The 19,236-nt window shown below is 41.9% G+C and overlaps 3 protein-coding genes across 6 annotated transcripts; all 3 read right to left on the reverse strand.

The window, feature by feature from the left end:
- Positions 1–619: 619 nt before the first annotated feature.
- On the reverse strand, positions 620–3,937 carry LOC111567574 (transforming growth factor beta activator LRRC32-like). The gene is made up of 2 exons (XM_023268782.3): positions 3,699–3,937; positions 620–3,546 (listed from the first exon to the last, which is right to left on the reverse strand). The coding sequence occupies exons 1-2, from the start codon at positions 3,786–3,788 to the stop codon at positions 1,669–1,671; spliced, it is 1,968 nt and encodes a 655-aa protein (XP_023124550.2). The 5' UTR covers positions 3,789–3,937; the 3' UTR covers positions 620–1,668.
- LOC111567576 (tumor necrosis factor ligand superfamily member 13B-like) lies at positions 3,925–6,162 on the reverse strand. Of its 2 annotated transcripts, XM_023268785.3 has the most exons (6): positions 5,956–6,162; positions 5,743–5,830; positions 5,561–5,617; positions 5,364–5,476; positions 5,129–5,273; positions 3,925–4,811 (listed from the first exon to the last, which is right to left on the reverse strand). In XM_023268785.3, the coding sequence occupies exons 1-6, from the start codon at positions 6,139–6,141 to the stop codon at positions 4,696–4,698; spliced, it is 705 nt and encodes a 234-aa protein (XP_023124553.2). In that variant the 5' UTR covers positions 6,142–6,162; the 3' UTR covers positions 3,925–4,695. The 2 variants fall into 2 exon arrangements, with proteins under 2 accessions (XP_023124553.2, XP_035803393.2); XM_035947500.2 differs by having other exon boundaries at positions 5,129–5,476.
- A 331-nt stretch (positions 6,163–6,493) lies between these two features.
- On the reverse strand, positions 6,494–18,615 carry eda (ectodysplasin A). Of its 3 annotated transcripts, none has more exons than XM_023268778.3 (8): positions 18,128–18,615; positions 11,726–11,822; positions 9,712–9,750; positions 9,251–9,412; positions 8,867–8,901; positions 8,710–8,761; positions 7,957–8,087; positions 6,494–7,655 (listed from the first exon to the last, which is right to left on the reverse strand). In XM_023268778.3, exons 1-8 carry the CDS (start codon positions 18,467–18,469, stop codon positions 7,392–7,394), a joined length of 1,122 nt encoding a protein of 373 aa, XP_023124546.1. In that variant the 5' UTR covers positions 18,470–18,615; the 3' UTR covers positions 6,494–7,391. The 3 variants fall into 3 exon arrangements, with proteins under 3 accessions (XP_023124546.1, XP_023124545.1, XP_023124543.1); XM_023268777.3 differs by having other exon boundaries at positions 7,963–8,087; positions 9,242–9,412; positions 18,128–18,614; XM_023268775.3 differs by having other exon boundaries at positions 9,242–9,412; positions 18,128–18,614.
- Between the last annotated feature and the right edge of the window lie 621 nt (positions 18,616–19,236).

Raw genomic sequence — 19,236 nt, forward strand, 5'->3', positions numbered from 1 at the left:
GGCACTAATGCTGCCATTACAGACCCGTCTTTCATTAGTGGACAAAGTGATAATGGACACAAGAACTAGAACATGGCACTTTGCATCAGCTTACGGAGAAAGGATGTGTCAATAAGCAGACGGTTAGAGGATTGCTTAACAGGATATCCTGCAGCAGCACTTTGTCTCTGGTGTGCACCCGGAGCTTCTTGTTTATAGTGTAATAAAATCCTCCTGATTTCTTTTCATTTCAGACTCATTCTTACACTGCAGAAAGACATGCAGCTTGTACATGTTTTCACCAGTCACATCACCTCACTGCCTGTGGAACAGCAGTGTTGGATAAAACTCAAAGTTTATTCATGTGTTGTGAGTTTAACTTAATGATTATGTGCTACGTAGAGGATTTTATTTTCCCAGTGGATCCAAATCCAGTCAGATTTATTGAGTTAGAAGGAACCCGTGCTGATTGGTAGTAGTCTTACAGCACGTATTTTTATGGCTCGGTGGACTGAAAACAGAAATTCACAGAAACAGAAATTAATTCTCCTCCAGCCTCAGTGATTTATCTTGTAGGTTAAAAAACTGTTATATTTATATTCCTAAATAAAGACTGCCAACATATTGTGGTTATTAAGTATGCCATGTTTATTATGTACAGCATAACAGCTGCCATGTTTACCATGGTATTTGTTAACATTCTCCCAGAGTCAGCGCCACATGAAGTGTATGTTACAGAACTCAGACAGATTTATATAGTGATGAGCATTAAAAATGATCTTCTATGAAGACAATGTCAAATAAGCAATTTTTAAATATAAACATATAGAAAAATACATGCATTTAAACAGAAACTCTTATAAGCCCTCTTTTACTGGCACTGTATTCAGTCCTGATTCTGGGAATGTTGTGCAAGACTTTACAGACGTCATCAAAATTAACACCAAGGTTAAAGTTTTACTTGCAAACATTTCACAATGAAGGATGGGCAAAACATCTCCCCGTGATTATTGATTTGGCGCACACCGTAACCAAACAGCTTGGGAGTTGATAAAGCCAATTTCAATCACAACATTTGAGCTGCAAAGGTCACACAAAGTGATACACGTCCTGAAGGCTTGTAATGAGCAGTGAAGTCACAGAGAAAGCTTTAAACAGGGTGAACTGGTGGACTTATGTGTTACTTCATTTTGTTAATTGAGAGTTTTTGTAGCCAAAGCAGTCACTAAAGATGAAGTCTGTGATTTTGGAGAAAAATTGCTCATAATTAGCTTGTTAGGACATTAAGATAGTTAACATGTGTGAGATTTGCTGTCCCCTACCTTCCTTCCTCCTCCCTTTACCCCAGTCTTATGCACAAGACATGCCAAAATTGTGTTGTGTGGATAGGTTCAAACCACTTTATTTCCCATTTATAGGGCCAGGGCTGTGTTTAAATGGACATCAGATATTTGCCAGCTCACATAGAATGTGACATATTGAGAGGATATGAGGAATATTTTCTGAGTTAAAAAACGAACAAACATTAAAATCACATACTCCACCTTTAAACCACACTTCTGTTAATAGGTAAATGAGTCATAAATAGTGAAATTCAGTGGAATTATGCTTTAGGAACTGAGGTTTCTGCTTTCTAAAATCTATATCAAACAATGTACAAAATAAAGCAGTGACAACAAGTTTTGCATATCACACTACAAATGATCTTTTAGTACAACACAACTTCCTGCTGAATACAATAAGCACTGCTAATATTACACCTACAAATAGAATAATTATGATTATTTGTCCAGGATGAACTTCTTGTGGCTGTGTATGAAACAAACAGTTCAGTACATGGTTTTTCAGATATTCCGTCATGACAAATTTTCTAACACGTGTGAAGCATTCAGCCTCACCGATGTCAGGCAGTTTAATCTTCGTCTCATTTAGGATTTTCAGCCATTTGCTGTCACAGCAGTTGAAACCATTCCCGCTAATATACATAATAGTGAGGTGTGTAGATAAAGCCTGTATCAAAGAATGGTTTAAAGTCATCAAAACATTATTTCTTATGTCAACTTCTCTCAGTGGAGAGCAAATTAAACTGCTGGGTATCACATCTAGATGGTTGTTTGATAGGTTCAGCTGTGTTAACGCTGGCAAACAGGGTAAAGACAGATGAGAGCTGCTCATGTTTATCTCGCTGATTATCAGGGACTGAAGACTTGTTTGCGCTCCTTCCAGTGCCCCCTCATGTATCACCATATGTACATTTTTTGCAAGATTCAGGGAAACCAAAGAGGTTCTCTGGAATGTGTGTGGCTCAAGTATTTTTATGTTGTTTTCTTTTAGATTGAGATGTTTAAGAGTCCTTAACTGCCCCAATGCAACACAGGATGTGCTGACATTTATTTGCTGTGTTGATTGAGAACTTCTCAAATGATCAGTAGAAGCACAAGGCTGCACTGAATTGTCTTCTAAATTTAATGTTTCTATTTGTGTGAGCGAATTTAGAAAGAGAGGAGACATATACAGAAGTCCATTGCTTTGCAAATCAAGGTGCTTTAAGGAGGGAAAGAAAAGCTGGCGAACATGTCCTGATTCACTGTAGTTCCTAATATCCCAGAAGATGTTTTGCAGACAGTTATAACTGAAATTCAGTGTTTCTAAAGATGAGAGGAGGCTCAGAGTCTCAAGAGGGAAAGACCTGAAGTGGTTATAGCTCAGGTCAATGTAAATGAGTGGCATTGGCCTCCAATTTGAGTGTAGGTTGTTTTTTGTAACTATTTTCTTTCTTGTAATCTCATTATAAAGAGAATTAGTCTCTGATACCATCGTAGCCTCTGAATTCAATGTACCAATCATATTATTCTGTAAATGGAGATACCTCAAACAATTCATTTTTGGAACAATTGGGAAGTAAAGAAGTTTGTTGTAACTTAGATCAAGAACTTCCAGCCTGTACAGCTGGTCATCCTGACGTGTTACAAAGAACTCCACAGAATTTCTACTGACATTTAGATATTTAATTTGATGTAATTTAAAATCACAGATGTGTGCAAGATTGTTTTTGGCCAGATTTAGTGTCTCTAAGTGAATGAGTGGTTCAAATGTCCCCTGTTCTATCTCTGATATCAGATTGTCATCAATAGTAATGGTCCTCAAACCTTTACTCTCTTTGAACAAGCTGTGTGAAAGTCTTTTTAAAGCATTACCAGTCATCTTAAGTTGATCAAGGGACGACTTGTTTCTAAGGTACAGCTCCACTGCATCATCACTCAAGCCGTTCATTGATATGTCCAGAGTCTTCAGCCCGCTGAGGGATTGGAGGGCTTTGCTGTTACTGCCAAGGTTGTTGTTCAGTCCATTTCTGGACAAATTCAACTGCTCAAGTCGAGCCAGGTTTTCAAAAGCCCCCTCGGAGATGAAATCCAGCTGGTTGCTGCTCAGGTCCAGCTGCTCCAAGTATGGCAAGGCAAGTGTGTGTAACTGTCTGATGAGGTTATTGGACAAGTCTAGTCTTCTAAGCCTTACATCCAAATCCAGAGGGACAGAGGAGAGGTTCTGGTTGTTCCAGGACTGCTCCTTGAAATGAAAGGAACATTAATCATAATCAAAGAGAGAACAATGGAGAGCAAAATTAAACAACCTTAGCAGTTTTTACAGTCCAGAAACTTTGTAGTCCAAAGGAAAAAAAGTAAACTGCACTGCATTGTAATATTTCATCTTTAACCTACCTGTGGAGCATTATATGTCAGTCCAGTTATGTAAAGGTCATGGCTGAGTGACCAGAGTAGCAGGAGATTAGAGAACATATGTCTGACCATTCTCCCCCTGCTGCTGCTTCTGCTGCTGCTAAACTGTACCACTGCTGCTGTCACAGCTCATATACACACTCACACACCCCCTTATAGGCATGCTTCATAAAAAAAGAGGAGAGAGAAAACAGCTGTGGACACCAGATAGGCACTGTAGATACTATATTTAGACAATAGAGACACCACCAATGATATGTCACTTTCTATCAAGCTTTACAAAATCTATGACTAAAATTTAAAATAAACATATACACAAACAAAGTCATATTTTTATGTTTATGCAATAAGTCACAAAGATAAATGCATGTTAAGTAAGCTGAACTGAAATACCAAACGAGAATTTATTGTGGCACAACATAATGTCCAACTTGCAACAATTTTAATTTTACATTCACGTATTTACGGTGCTGTGGAGCTCTGTGCCAACCAGGAAAACACCTCCTGAGCGATATAAATTTATACATTTGTTTGTTCCTGACACAGTCTTTGGAAAGACGGAAACCGGTCTAAAATAGACGAGAGGAACAAATAAGCTGACAGCGTGTAGGTGGAGCAGGAGGGAAGCCCCCGGCAAGGTATAAAGAGACATGCGAAAATAGACCGATGAAAGGAGGTGGTGGCACACAAAAACAATGGTACAGGATAGACACGTGCAGAAGTGCCACCTGAATGAAACATTGAATGGATTAAAGCTGGCAGATTCCAAAAATTCCTCAAAAACACGACAGATGATGGACACGGACAGTTCATTTAAAAAGTTCATTGTGTATTTTCCTGAGATTAATAACACGCTCCAGCACTTTTCCTGCTGCTGTCACTCAAGTCCTTTATCAGCATCCTCTCACACAGCTCAGTGTCAGTTTCCAGCTTCCTGCAACGATGGGCTGCATATTTATCATCCCCATGCTGTGTTGTTTCAGTTTAGCTGTATGACACCAAAAAAGGTTGACTCTGTGTCTGTAGAGATCAGCGCTCCTGGCCTGTCTGGGATCACCAACTCCAGCTCATCATCCTGAAGCAAATACACTGTGCCTATAACAGAGGATACATCATGTTCAGACAGAGGAGAGAAAAAGTGAAGGAAAAACAATGATTTCCTTGCACTTCAGACTATTAGTGACCTATATGGGAGCATTTCTTTTATTTTTCCAAGGTTGTTCCGGTTTAAAAAAAACTGTTTTACATTTTCAGAAGCATGCTTCTTTGCTTCCTTGCTAAGTAACCACACTCATGTCTGTTTGGCAGCTATGAAAAGCACAACTTTTCTTAGCACAGAGAGTGGAATCAGCTACCCTGGCCCTGTCCAAAGGCAGTAAAAACCAACCATCCATCAGCACTCCCTCACTGACCTGAACTATAACATGTATTGCCGTAAGTTTTATCAGACATCTCTCGCATGCAGCACAAGAGCTGTGTTGATTTTTTCCCTGCTTCAGAAGAACTCCAGCTTCGAATGACATGAGCCATAACTGTGCTTGGGCTTTCGAACAAAACCTGTGAATTAGGCAGAACATTAGCTGAATACTTGGAACAAATCATATGCAATATCAACTTAGTTCTGCTTGAGTTAGAGTGACACAATACTTGTCCAAACACCAAGTAATAACCATCTTCTTGGACAACAATTCTGTTTTCCTTTTGTGAAATTGTACTTCCTTTCTGTGCAGAAACGGTCCAAGGGATCACCGTTATATTTCCTATGGGAAAAGCCAAGATACACTTATTCAAAAATAATGGCAGACGGTGCAATGCTAAAGCCAAAGACTTGAATTTAGTTTTACCTCTTATGTCTGGCTGTTTGTTAGTGTTAGGCCGTAACTGCAGAAATGATGTTGGAACTGGCAAGAGAGGGAAATAAACATAATATTTTAATTTTATTAACTTAGCATATACTGTTTATGGTCTCACTACCAGATTAGACCGTAACTAATGGACACATTTTTGGTTCTCAGCTCCAACCCACCTCTGCAGCTGTTCTGTTCCCTTTTTACTCTCCTAGAAGATATCTTCAGAGAACTCTGAGCCTTTTGGAAAACACTTGGCTTAATGTCCTAGGAGAAAACAAAGCATTAAGATAAAATTTATTATTGCAGCGCTATCTGAACACTCATTAATGGCATAAATCTCAGTAGTACAATGTCCAAGATGACTCCATCCTGCATAATCAGTGACATACCTCCCTTGTTTTAGACATCTTGGCCATTTTCCCATTGACTCCCTCAGAATGTGGTTGATTTAATTGTAGCATTATGTCCCCTTGGAGTTTGCGAAAGTCATTTTCTAGAACACTGGCTCTGTGCACCAGGAAAAGACTAAGACAAAACATAAATGCCGTTAGTGATAATAGAGCATTATAGAGCATAGTGAGACCTGCAGACTGGATGTCCCCACGTTACTCAAACGGGTGAGGTCACACATCAGTGAACTCCGGAAACCTACATGTTCAGTTTCAAAATTTGTTTCTAAATGAGGAACTATCTTCTGCCTCTCAAGATGGAACTCATTTAGACTTCATGAAAATTACAGCCAACTTTGCAGTGTATTATGAAACTCGCAGTCAGAGTAAAAGCCACATTTTAATAAAGACAAAGACCTCACTCACAGAACATCATTTGTTCTTGTCAGTACTCGTGCCAACTTAGTCGAATATGAAAGAGAAGTTTTAACCTTTTAAATTAATTCCACCAGCTGCACAAACACAAAAGACAAATGCGTTTAGACAGAAAATGAAACATTTTAATCCATCAACCAACTCCATTTACAAAAGTATATCCCATTTTATATACAGTATGTACAGACATGTATTAACAACTATCATTTTTTCTACATGGATTCATTCATAAGGTAACTAAACAATAGCACTGTAACAAGACATATCACTGATATTCTGCAGGGATGCTGTAGTGCAAATGTGCGCAAAATATATAGTGCTGTTGCTCTGTGAATACCTTATAACTCCAGTTTTAATGGATTTTTGTTAGCATTACATAGATACCTTTATACTTGCTTTGAACATTTATATAAACTTTTATTGATTTTATAATCCAGGGACATATGGGGCTCTGAACCGCCTACTGAATAACTGTTAACATAATCAACTTAATTGAAAAGGCCAAATAAACAAACTGCAGATAAAACATTTCTAATAGCTGGTGTTTTTGGAGATACAAGATTATCATTCAACAGCACTTTAAAGGATGCAATTACTAAGTATCTGTCAGCACAGTGTCCTTCCTCATCATAAAGAGAGACGCTGTCTATGTTGACACAAAATGGTGACTATAAATAGAAATTCTTGTTTGATGAGGACGTTTGGTTCATCGAAAGGCTCGTCTCTCTGCACGGAATCAATGTGGAGGGAAACAAAGCAGTCTTTATTGTCCTTTTTAATGCAGACATGTGAAAGTGAACAAAAGTCACCCTGGGGCTTCCTTGAATTTAACAACTCTAAGGATTAGGTTTCCTCTAAAAGAAGTGGGGCAAGACATGGGCGACAAGTTGCTCCTAATCGGTGGATCAGTCCTACATCAGGCAGGACAGTATGACTCTGGACTAATGTGACTGTATTGAGCAACGTCTTTTCTTTGACGCAGAGGGCTGCTGGTTGTGTAATTATCCGTTCTGTCCAGCAGATGGAGCCTCTCCAAGCCTGACACTTCCCAGGAAGGTGGTGTGGTTGGTCATGTTGATGAGTGTGTACTCATGGGCTATGCGTATAGAGATCTTCTGGCCTGCGCGCAGCGGGCTCACCCCGGCCGTGTAGCAGGTGTTGAACTTGCGCTGGCCCGTCTCGATGCTGCATGTGCAGCGGAGGAACGGGTTGGAGTCCACCATCACATCATAGCTGGCAATGTCAGTGAAGTTGAGGTAGTACACCTAGTGGAGAGGCGACATAAAATTCACAAAAGACTGAGAGGGGTAGTCAAAACAAGTCACTATGATAATTTAAGAGCTTATTTAAAGCTGAAACAGCTGCAATATAAGAGCAGCCAACAAGGGTATGAGTTATAGAGCCTCACATTTAGCTACAAGGGAGGGAAAAGAAATGTCTTATAATGTAACTCAGACAGTTATGGATAAGCAAAGCAAGCATATTTAAGCTTAACTGAAGAACAACTGCCAGTTCTTTTGACTTTGAACTGTAAATTTAAAGAGTTACGTCAAGGACCGTACTCACTTCTACCTGACTATATATGAAGTAGACACCGTCCAACAGCACCTCTAGCTGTCCAGTGCGAGAGTGCATTTTGAACACACGGTGATGGATGGACACCATCTTCCAGTTCTTAAGGACGCCTTGAGACAGATCTAAACATGTCACAACAAACACACAAGAGGCAAGCGGTCAACATAAACAGCTTTCAGCAGTTCTTAATGACAACCAGAGCTCAGCATTGACGCAAAATATAAACCTGCTAATGATGCTTACACTCCTTTGAGACTGACAAAACCGACGCTGGATAACACGAATCTGCTAGCATGCGAGGCTTCTGCTCCTGAGGTAACACGAGTCTGACTTACAACTTAAGCTCATAACTGTAAACTAATCATATAATATTACTTTAAATAAACTATAATCCTAAGCAATGCAATAGTAAACACTGGCAATAACATTTAGACTACATGGAAATCTTTGGTTTTGTGAGTGATTCCTTTGACTTTCCATGAAGGCGACCGAGTAAAGCATAGAATTTCTTACAGTTGACCAAATCTGGCATGTTGAAGCTCTAGTGTAAACAGCAACTGCATGTCAACAATCTCTTGTGTTTATATTTATTCTCCTGTAATTCTGAGGTTTAGCAGGCATGTCTATTAGTGCAGTTCCAGACCTGGGTGTTTGACCATGGGCATTGGCAGGGATTACGTGTGCTTATTGTTTTGTGTCAAACACAGTGGCATAACTACAACTAAACGTGGACAGAAAACCCACCTTCTCTCACTTGGATGGTTGTTTCCTGCCCCTGCAAATGAACCACTGCGGGCTGGAAGGAAAAGATGTCGGGCAATTCATTTAAATTCACAAAAAAAGAAAAGGAGAATAACTGTTCTCGGATAAAATTACATTTTAAAAGATGACATACTCTTACCTGGAATTCCTTTGTTTTGGTCCTATCGGCAACTCCTGCAACAATAAGAGACAGAGAGAGAGAAAGATGATAAATTTCTGGCCTTCAACACTGCTGAGAAACAAAGGAGAGATGATTATTAAAACAAAACAAACACTGACATAGTTGAAAGATGGATCATTGCTATTCCACACAGTGTTTGACATCCTGCATCAGAAAGTCTCACTGTGCGGGCAATGAGTTAATGGATTTTGAGAACTTGAGCCCCCACTAGAGTGGGAAAGAATCTACATGCAGGAAAATAATGTAATCGCAGAGAAAAATCTCTCTGCTCATTTTCAAGTTCTCAGGCTTGACTCTTGGTTATCTCAGCGGATTCTATTTTAGCTTTTATACCTGCCGGACCTTGAGCGCCCGGTGGTCCCTGTGGCCCAGGGGGTCCAGGGGGTCCTACAGGCCCCACGACATTGCTTCCTGGAATACCGGGGATTCCAGGGATGCCCGGTGGTCCCTGTGGACCTGGGGGACCAGGGGGACCAGGGGGCCCCGGTACAGGCCTTTTTTTCCCTGTACAGAGAGAAAGCAAAATGGTTGACAATGAAGCCAATTTTAACTATATAGAGCCAGAAATCACAACTTTTCCTCGAAAGGATTTACAGCCGATACAGTATCAGCTCAGAATGTGAAGGAAGGCAAAAATAATCTCAGAATTCCTCATTTAACCACTGACAGCTTATCACCCAATTCAGGCCAAGATGGTTATTGGATTTTGGGTGACATCTCAAGCACACTTTCAGAGACACGCAGCAGGTAGCAGTCTAATCAATGAACGAGATGGATTACATTTAAGCTGAACTTTGTAATACCTTTTTTCCTGTCTTTCCTTTTCTCTTTTCCAGTCGATTCTGTAAGAAACAAAAACAGTGTGATTAAGCTTGAAATGATCTCTTGAGCAATTATCGTCTCAGATAACATCTCAAATATCCAGCTCATTCTGCGTAGGTATCCTAAATAGGCTAAAATAACAGATTCAGATGTTGTACGCTGAACACTGGAGTGGAGGTATGTCAGTCTGTGGTATCTTGTAGTGTAGTAATTTGTAAGTGTGGTTTCACCTCCTCTGTATGAACAAGTGCCTTAAGCATTCACAGGCAGTGGAACTGGAGAAGATCATTAGAGAGATACTTTATCCTGCCAAAATCCTTTTCTTTGAATTAAGCCCAGATGGAGAATGCAGATGAAAGTGTGTGTGTGTGTGTGTGTGTGTGTCTGTGTGTGTATGTGTGTGTCTGTCCTTTACAACCATGTGTATGGGTGTGCGTGCATGGATGTTGGTGGGGCATCTATGTCAGTGCTTGAAAGACAAAATGCACTCCTTGTGCATCTGTGTATGTGTGTTCTGTGCGCAGCTGAAGAATCCTTTTCAAAAAGCCGTCTCGCTTGCTCGAGTGTTTACCATGTCATTATAACTACAAAGGCCATTTAACCTTAAAACCTCACAGTTTGAGTCCCCCTCAAACATATGGCCAGTGTTTCTCTTCTGGCTAAATGACTGGATGCATCCGCATAGATTTCTCTTAACGAGCAGCCCTATCTGGAATCTGGTGCCCGTTAGGAGTGCCGAGAACGCACACACACATGTGCAAGTGCAGGACACACACACACACACACACACACACACACACACACACACACACACACACACACACACACACACACACACACACACACACACACACACACACACACACACACACACACACACGGAAAAGCACACATCTAAGGCTGAGATTACAAAAGCCTTTGTCTGTGCGCTGAGAGCAGAGGAGAGACCTGGGAATGATTAGTGTTTAGAGGCTCGGGACTTTACTGATTTATGTAGAAAGTCTCAAAGGTGAGTTTTTTCTTCTAATTTAAACACAATCACTAAACTTCCCCCCAAGTATTCAGTGTCACGCCACAGACATTGGAATGCCTTGTGATCATGCTGCACTTGTTGCACTCAGACATGAAACTTCAAAGGCCTCGCTTTTTTTATTTGCATAGCTCAGATTCTAAACAAAAACTACAAAAGCAAATTCAGACATATTGGCCATATGGTTTTCTGTGGAGCTATTGATTAACATAAATCAATTCAGTGGAATTAATGAAAGCCATCAAAGTCTTAGATGATTCTCAAAATGACTATGTCTTGCAGACCGATTCATTTTTATTTTTTTCTCCTTATATTCTGATGGTTCAGACCTCATTGATGGCACAGTTTGATTCCAGAGCATGTAACTGCTTTGCTGACAAATACAAAAGATATTTGGGGACCTGATATTATTTTGAGATGGGGGGAAATCAGCATGACTTTGCTGTCTGTTTCAAATTGGTGAAACCCTCCCAAACTCCCTTTTGTCCTTGCTCGCTATCCAAGCAATAATTAATCCCATTCCATTTAATCTCTTGCTCTATAAACTCGGCAACATTATGCAGTGGAGCTGCTTTGTTAAGCAAGCAGAAAGCAGTAAAAAATCAATTCCACAAAAAGTGAGAAGCCATTAACAAATAGTTTTCAAAAAATTTAAGAGCTTTAGCACCACCATAAGCCTTTTATTTATACTGTACCCTCCAAATCCCCTCCAAACAAACTAAGGTTACAGAAACCACTGCTCAACAGTCGAGCCGGCTGTTGCCAAACGCATATGCAGAAAACAGACTAATGCAGGTGCACCAGAGCGATAGTTAGTTTTTTTTGTCATGAATAATACTGAATTTGGAGTATGAGCGTGAAAATTATAGAAGGCTGAGCCCAGGAGAGAGTAAAGCATCAGCATACAGCTTGATGAAAAATAGTAGTAAATGATGACGAATCAAAACAAACAAAAAGGCCCGCACCTGTATCTGGATCCTTGCCGGGACTCCTTTTCGCTCGCTGAGTTATGCCCCTGTTATCCTCTGTGGCATGGAAGTCGCCTTTTCTGTGCAGTAACTTCTGTTGGGACACAAAGAAAATATGATAAAGTATGGAAAATGGTCTATAAAGATTTTTGGACACATAGACTCTGACGTGAAGATAGAGTATACTGCAAATATTAACACCAGTCAGACCCACTTAGATGAAATATGTGTAGCGAACAAAAAGGAAGGAATGATACAAGTTTTTGAGAGTGAAACCCATGTTACAAGTGGCCTTTCTATTCTTGAGGTATAATGTTTGCACAGAGACAACTTGGGGCATTTGAAAAGATGTGAGACACTGTCAGCAAGCACATTCATTTGTGGCCAAGTCATTGTCTGTCCCATTGGGGCTGTAACCTATCCTGTAACCCAAGTCACTTTTGTCTGTGTTTCTGCCGTTTGAGACAGTCACCTGGACACAGCTGCTCTAAAATTCACCTTTTTGTACAAAAGGAGGACATGAACTGTGGTTAATCTGAGAGCAATACCCATTCATATGGCACCTGGTCCCAGCCCTATTCAGTGGTGGCATGAATAAGCTAAAAAAAGTCAAAGAAAAGGATCTGATCAGAGCTGCTCTGAGCTCATCCCTAAAAACAGGAAAAGCTCTGGTACAGTGGTGGGGTGTTCCCATGGGCAAGTGAGTGGCGGGACAAACCACACGTCTGTTTTCTTATGTGACCGATTCTGGTCGACCTACATTCACATGAACTCCGTAAGATGTACTGACCTGACCGTAACACACTGAAAGACATGACCGGCTCTGACAACACCGTTTTTCGTTCGAAGGACTACACAGCCAGTTTTCTGATCACATCTTTAGAGGATTCCCAGAACCCGACAGACGGAGAAACCTGGCACTGGAAACACAACAAGACCACCCAAAGCCTTCTTTTCGTCAAGCCTCGCAATATATGAGATCGCTTTTGGTCACACTTTGGAGTGTCAGCATAAATAATGGAAAGCGTGCGAGGCATGAAGGCTCTTGAGGACAGACAACCAGACAACATGCATTGTGCTGGACATCTGCTCGCTGTTTCTATAACTGACGTCTCCAAAGCAGTGACGTGCAGCACCTTAGCTTGGATCTAAAAATAATAAATAGTGATGTATCATTTGGCTTTTTGCTGCTAGCACTGAACCAGACAAGCTTACCGACAGACCACTTTGACCTCTCTGTTTCCACGGGAATCCCTCCCACTTGGGGCGCAAGATGATAGATTCCCCATTTCCATCTGTGACACTCAAGTAAACACAGTCATTAAACCCTGAGGACAAGAAATCTTCTCCCGAAAGCAGTGAACTCCCGGTGCCTCTTCGTGTAGTTTTCAGGCAGAGCCACTGAAAGACCATAAGACAAGAAAAGATATGTTTCGAGTTTCTGTTCTACCTCATCTCAGATGTGGGACCTCCACCCCCGGGGTGAGGGATGAGCTGTATCATGTCAAACACCCCCCACCCGCTGTGTTGGGCAAGCTCAAAGCAGTTAAAGTGTACATGGCTGTCCAGCTGCCAGCCATGTCTGACCTTATGAGTGCGGGAATTCCAGACTGATGGAGGAGTATGTGTTGGAATGGTTTATCGACACACAGACCTCCAGATGTTCCTGCAAGCAGCTACGCTTGCTGTTCATTTGGTGCGCAGGTGCCTCCACATCTCCTCTGCAGCTGTTGGCATATAGGAGGGCTTTTACCTCTCAAAGGATTCTTGGTGTATGTTCAGACATATGGCATTACACTTTCGTCTGTTCTGACAGCCAAACATGATTCAACAGCCAATTTCTGGCCTGAGATTAAGCTCCAGCAGAACGACAGAAGACAAACAATCAGTCTGCTAGGCTACTACCAAACTGGTGCAGCTGGTGTTAAAGATGAAAGGCAACAAAATGATGTTTTTTTTGCCCTTTATTTATAAAAAGTTCTCCTATTATATGACTATGAGAAATGGTTTTGCGCCCTTGTTTGCTTCATTTCACTTCATTACAACATTTACAGCCGCCATACCCTTCAAAGGCACGCAGAGTTACAGTAAATCAGGATGACAACGTGTTGGTATGTATGCCGAGTGCCAACTATTGAGTAAACCATTCTTTTTCAGCACAAGGGAAAAATGCTATTAATTAGAGGGCTTTCAAATCTTCAAAGCGTGGGGGTTGCTGTTGTACGCAGAAGACGCGATTCCCCGTTGCTTCGTGAGGATATGACTAAAATTCAGTCACCCCAGGGATGTGTAATTTTGGGATAACAAGACTTCTTTTTGTCTTATTAACACTTACTATTACAACCGCTTGTATTCTTACCAATTTTAGCTCTCATACTACCGAAATTCCCTGACATTCAAAATGTTTCAAGACGAATGTCTAAAGTACATTGTGTATAAAGTATTTTTAAACTTTTGGGGCACTGGTGCTGTTTGAAGCTCACATTTCTCCATGAATACACAAGTTCTGGTTGCAGCTTCGTCTCTAAATCTTGGATCATCACTGAGAATTAGCCACTAAACTGTGGTTGAGAATGTGAGGTTAACAGAGTTGAGGAGGTGAAACTGAGGTCTGACGGCTGTGGTTGCAGACTGGGTGCCCATCACTGCTGTACAGGCATTACTAACCTCAGAGGCATGCACACTCTTGAGAACTGATTGCTTATAATACTCCTGTGATTCACACTCCTGCATTCAACCACGACGGCATGTTTTCTTCTTAAATATCACAGAAAAAAGGAGTGTCCTTCCCTCAGCCAATATCAAGACACTGCTCTCTGGAAGGCCATGTGTTTTAAACCATAACTCAGGTAATTTAATAACTGTATGCATAGATTGTCATCTAAAAAAGCTGTGGAGCTCAACCTAAGGGAAATGTAGCCTGTCAGCAGCCAATCACAGTTCAGACTGTTGCAACACTTGCTGGCAGAGTGATTCCTAGCTGAATGCTGTGAATGCCTTGAGAATTTATTATTTTGGTAGATGTTTGTGACTCTGGACTTAATCTTTACTGGGCGTCTTCGCCATCTGTCTGTCAAGGCAATTTAGGCTTATATGGAAAAGTTTGCAGCCTCATATCGCTGATGTTTCTACCTCCTATGCTTTGTGCATCTATACTGACTAGCCCCTGATATGTAGGCTTGCTATAAGAGCACATATGATACTGTTGTTTTAGCTAATCATGCACTGGTCACAATTAAAGTAGATGTGGGTGACAGCCCACCCGGGCGCCCCAGAGCTTGTATGCTGTTGAGGACTTTGTGTCCCATCATACTGACTTTTTTAATAGCCGTTAACTAGACTCCAGATGTTTCAGCATCTGTTCTTTGTGAGACTTGGAAGGCAGACATCAGAGGAGAAAATTATTTCATATAATAGTTATAAGAAAATTGTTAGGCTCATGAATAAAACACTATCTGATCTAGCACAATTAATAATTCTACGGATTGACTTTTATTGCGTTTTGCTGGCTGACGTCAGGTGAACGAGGGTCACGCCGACGGAGGAGCGACATTTGCTCTCAACTCTCCGTCAGTTCGCCCTACATCACACTCGTACCGCACATTTTTAGAGCCACACACACCTGGGAGTGGAGTTTTACTGTTGGGAACTGTGTGGATCTGCTGGGCAGCTGGGATTTACTGCCTTGCTCAAGGGCATACCAACTGTGACTGTTGAGGTGAAGCCTGTTTGTTCACTTCCCGCGTTCAGATCATAAATGACCACATCATCTACTCTCATTAAGAAGCAACTACAAGGATCTGAAAAAGTGTGAGGTATTAAGTGGTGCTTAATTTTTAACTGCATTCCAGAAATGAATGAATTACTCATACAAAGCTCTGGACGGAGTATTTCTGCTTTTTTTTGGATGCTTTGATTGTAAATTTTAAATGTCGAGAGATCAAAAGTGTGAGCACACACTTAGAAACAGCACTGTTTCCATTTGTGTCCTTCCATCTAAGAAAAGGAAGATAAAATACTATTTTATGGACATAAAAGTCCTCAAATCAGTTCATAATGCTCCAAACTTTGATAGCATTTGCTGCTTTGCCTTATTTTCTTTTTTTGTCTCGTATCACCTCCCAACCCGAGCTACAAGCAGCTCCTCCTCTGTTCAGACAGATTATGAAAACTGATTTCAGACTTGTAGTATTACTGCTTATACAGCCGAGATTCTTATCTGGGAGTCTTAGTCTCAATCACTTTCCTCAGATCGGGTGTCTGCAAATGAAGTCTGCAAATTTTGTGAACAAAAAGGTCAGATCTCATTAGCTTTCTCTGTTGAAAAAAATATTACAGGAGCAGGCTAAAGGAGAAATGAATTAAAGCAAAGGTAGTGATTTAATACTACTAGATTAAAACTTTATTTGCCAAAACGTGTTTTACCAGTTTGCAACATTATCTTTCCATGAGCACTTACAGAGGGTTTGATATTTACAGCTCAATACATACTTTTCATTTCTTTATGCACTCAAATGAACCTTCATTTCCCTCAACTCTTTCTATTTAGTTTGACTGAAGAAGCCACGAAACAAGAGAACAGTTCCTTCTTCCTACAGTGTCATTTGGATGCTGTTTACTGAGGTTAGTTCAACACTGACCAGCCAGGCTGAAAACAATCTGAAAACACGCTAAATTGTGTGTACGAAGCTGTTTTTACATGATGAGAAACCACACCACTTGTCTTTTTCAAAACACAACTCCACCACAATGCAGAGTGAGTCCATGTGAGCAGAGGTCACGTACAGATACACCGCCATTACATTCAAGCTTCACGTGTGCCATGGCTGATGCATGCCCATATGGTACGAATGTTTGTTCCTATACATGATTTGCTTTTCCTCGTTTTCTAGGACTCTTCATGTTCTCTTACACTTGCCTGTATACCTGCCCATCACATTGAATTTCACTGATGCTGCTGAAGGGCTTTGATGAAGACTTGTGTGAAAAATCCAATAAACAATTTTTAGCTCTACAAAAGACATTCTTCAAAGGACATGCCTGAAAAGCTAACAAGTGCGGCTGCTGCGTCTAAATGCCACATGCTCCTGTTTCTTCAACTATGTAAACTGTGGGATGTGTAATCAGAGTTGTTTAATGCAGACATCTGGCAAGGACAGCATCACAGCACTGTTAAATATTTACAGCTGGGCCACAGTCTTTCACCTCATGAAGCGTCACCATCTGGGTTGAATACCAGGGCCCATCTCACTCGGCTTGAACCGGGGAAACCGCTACTCCCTAAAATAAGCTTAGCAGAGGACACGCCGAGGACTAAATGAATAGTCTGAGCCCGTGAGGGGAAAATGTTGCAGAGCAAATCCCAGCACAAGCAATGGATCTCATTAGTGTTTCCTACTGAGGAATAAATGCGTCCCAGATAACTCAGATTCCTCCGAGTGACTATCAAGTTTGAGCACAACTGAATGTCCAGCCAATGCCCCACACAGAGGATCATTTTCTCTGCAAAAAAAAAAGGTTACACAACCGGCGACACATGAGCTAATTGCAATGCAAAAGTTGTGAGGTACACTTGGTCCTTTTTGTGCTGATGAAATTAGGGAGTGTGTGCTGGCGGAGGAGAGGGGCTGCAGCCAAAGCCACAGACAACACAATGAATGTTCAATCAGCCCGCTGCCAGAAAAGAAAAACACATGTGAGATGAGGCTGGCTCTGTTCCAAGTACCAACTGCCCCATCTAAGTCCTGATGAATTTACATCAGCCCTTGGGCTTTGCACCTGCTGGTGATCCAGTTCATTTTCCATCCACCTGCTCCAGCTTCATTGACTGACCTGATTCCAGCTGGGCAAGGTGCCTACAAGTTCAGAGCATCAACCTCTGTCTGTTTAAAGGGAGGGGAGCAGCTCTGGGAACAAGACAAACTGAGTTAAATGTGGTTTGATTATAGAAAAAAATAAAGAAATACTTGACTCAACTGAGAGGTGTCTCCCAGTTGCAGTTTCTTGTTTCATGAGGGCAAAAAAAGAAATTAATTTGGACTCCTTCCTTGAGATGCCACCCCAGGTGTGTTTACCTGAACAGGAGACTTTGGCCAGGTGACAGATGTGAAGCCTACACCTTCCTGCGCATCTGTGTCCAAGAGAATCACGCACACAGGAGCAGGTATTTGTGTGGAAACTGAGCTGACAGAAACTTGGTGACAGGCTACTGTAAAAGAAGTTGCCCAGAAACATGCCATAACAGCGCAGACAGCAGAACCTGACACCGGAGGACACACTGAGCGGAGGTGAATGAGCACAGAGGAATGTCACAGAAGCTCCTGCGGCTTGTGATTTATTTACTTTTCTTCACAGATTTTTTTTTTTTTTTTTTGTGTGTGTGTGTGTTAATATTTTTACCTCTTGGGGGTCTGCGCTGCGGCTGCTGCCGGGGTCCGGTGGCGGGTGTCCGGGTGAGAGCACCACCGCCGCCGCCGGGTCAGCCAGGTCACTCCCCGAGAGAGGCAGCATAGAGTCCCGCTTCTGGTGGATAATTTCCCGTTTGACTTCGGAGCGCAGATCCAGATAGCAGACGAGGGTGACCGCGTGTAGGGACAGCGACAGCAGGAATAATCCCAGGAAGACAACACTGCTGCTGCTGCTGCTGCTCCGACTCCTGCACTTCTTGCTACACGTGCAGGGAGCTGCTCCGGGCATCACTTTGTCCGGGAAATCGTCCGCGGGTGAACCATCGCAGGCCATTCTGGGACGCAGGGCGACTCATAGGCTCCTTATCTCGGCATAATCGGCTCGCCTGTGTGCGCTCGGGCCGCGGCTATTCATTGACGTGCAGACTCATAGGTGCAGCAGCAGCAGGTCGGCGCAAAAACTTCTCCGAGTGTCTGTAGTAACAATGGAGACCCGCCCACCTCCTCTACGATTGGTCCGAGCCAATTACTAGAGGTTTTTCTATTGGAGGATGGGGGGGGGGGGGGGGGGGATGCAGGTAGGAGTTGAGCGCCACCTCATGGTCCAATCCGGCTACTGCAACACCTGTACAAAAGGGGGATGTGAGAATAATCCCTGTTTGTTGTCCAGTGTTGTGTGATTGTTACTCAGCACTTTGAGGCAGGAAAAAACACATTTGGTGACCTTGTTTCGCTGATTTATTCCCTGTTCTGTGAGTGTGAACAAGGAGGGGGGGAAGGAGGTGGTCGCTGATGTAATACATATTGTTTATGCACGCGTTTTATGTGTTTTAGGGGTTTGGACATGCTATTTTTCTCTGGTGGACTTTGTTTGGCACTTTGTTTTGTTCTGTGGGTGGCACATGGGCGGTGGCACATGGAGTGGTGGTCCTGTGTGAAGAGCTGATTCAAAAGCCTGGGAAATATTGCCCCGTATTGTTATTGAGAAAGGGCAAGCGGTTGATGACTACGACATATCATCAAAGAGTGGAAAAGTATTACAAATTATGTTCTTAAACAGACTACAAATTGCATAATTATATTTAATTGCATTTGGACTCT

The sequence above is a fragment of the Amphiprion ocellaris genome, chromosome 13 (genome assembly GCF_022539595.1).
Source record: "Amphiprion ocellaris isolate individual 3 ecotype Okinawa chromosome 13, ASM2253959v1, whole genome shotgun sequence".
Lineage (NCBI taxonomy): Eukaryota > Metazoa > Chordata > Actinopteri > Pomacentridae > Amphiprion > Amphiprion ocellaris.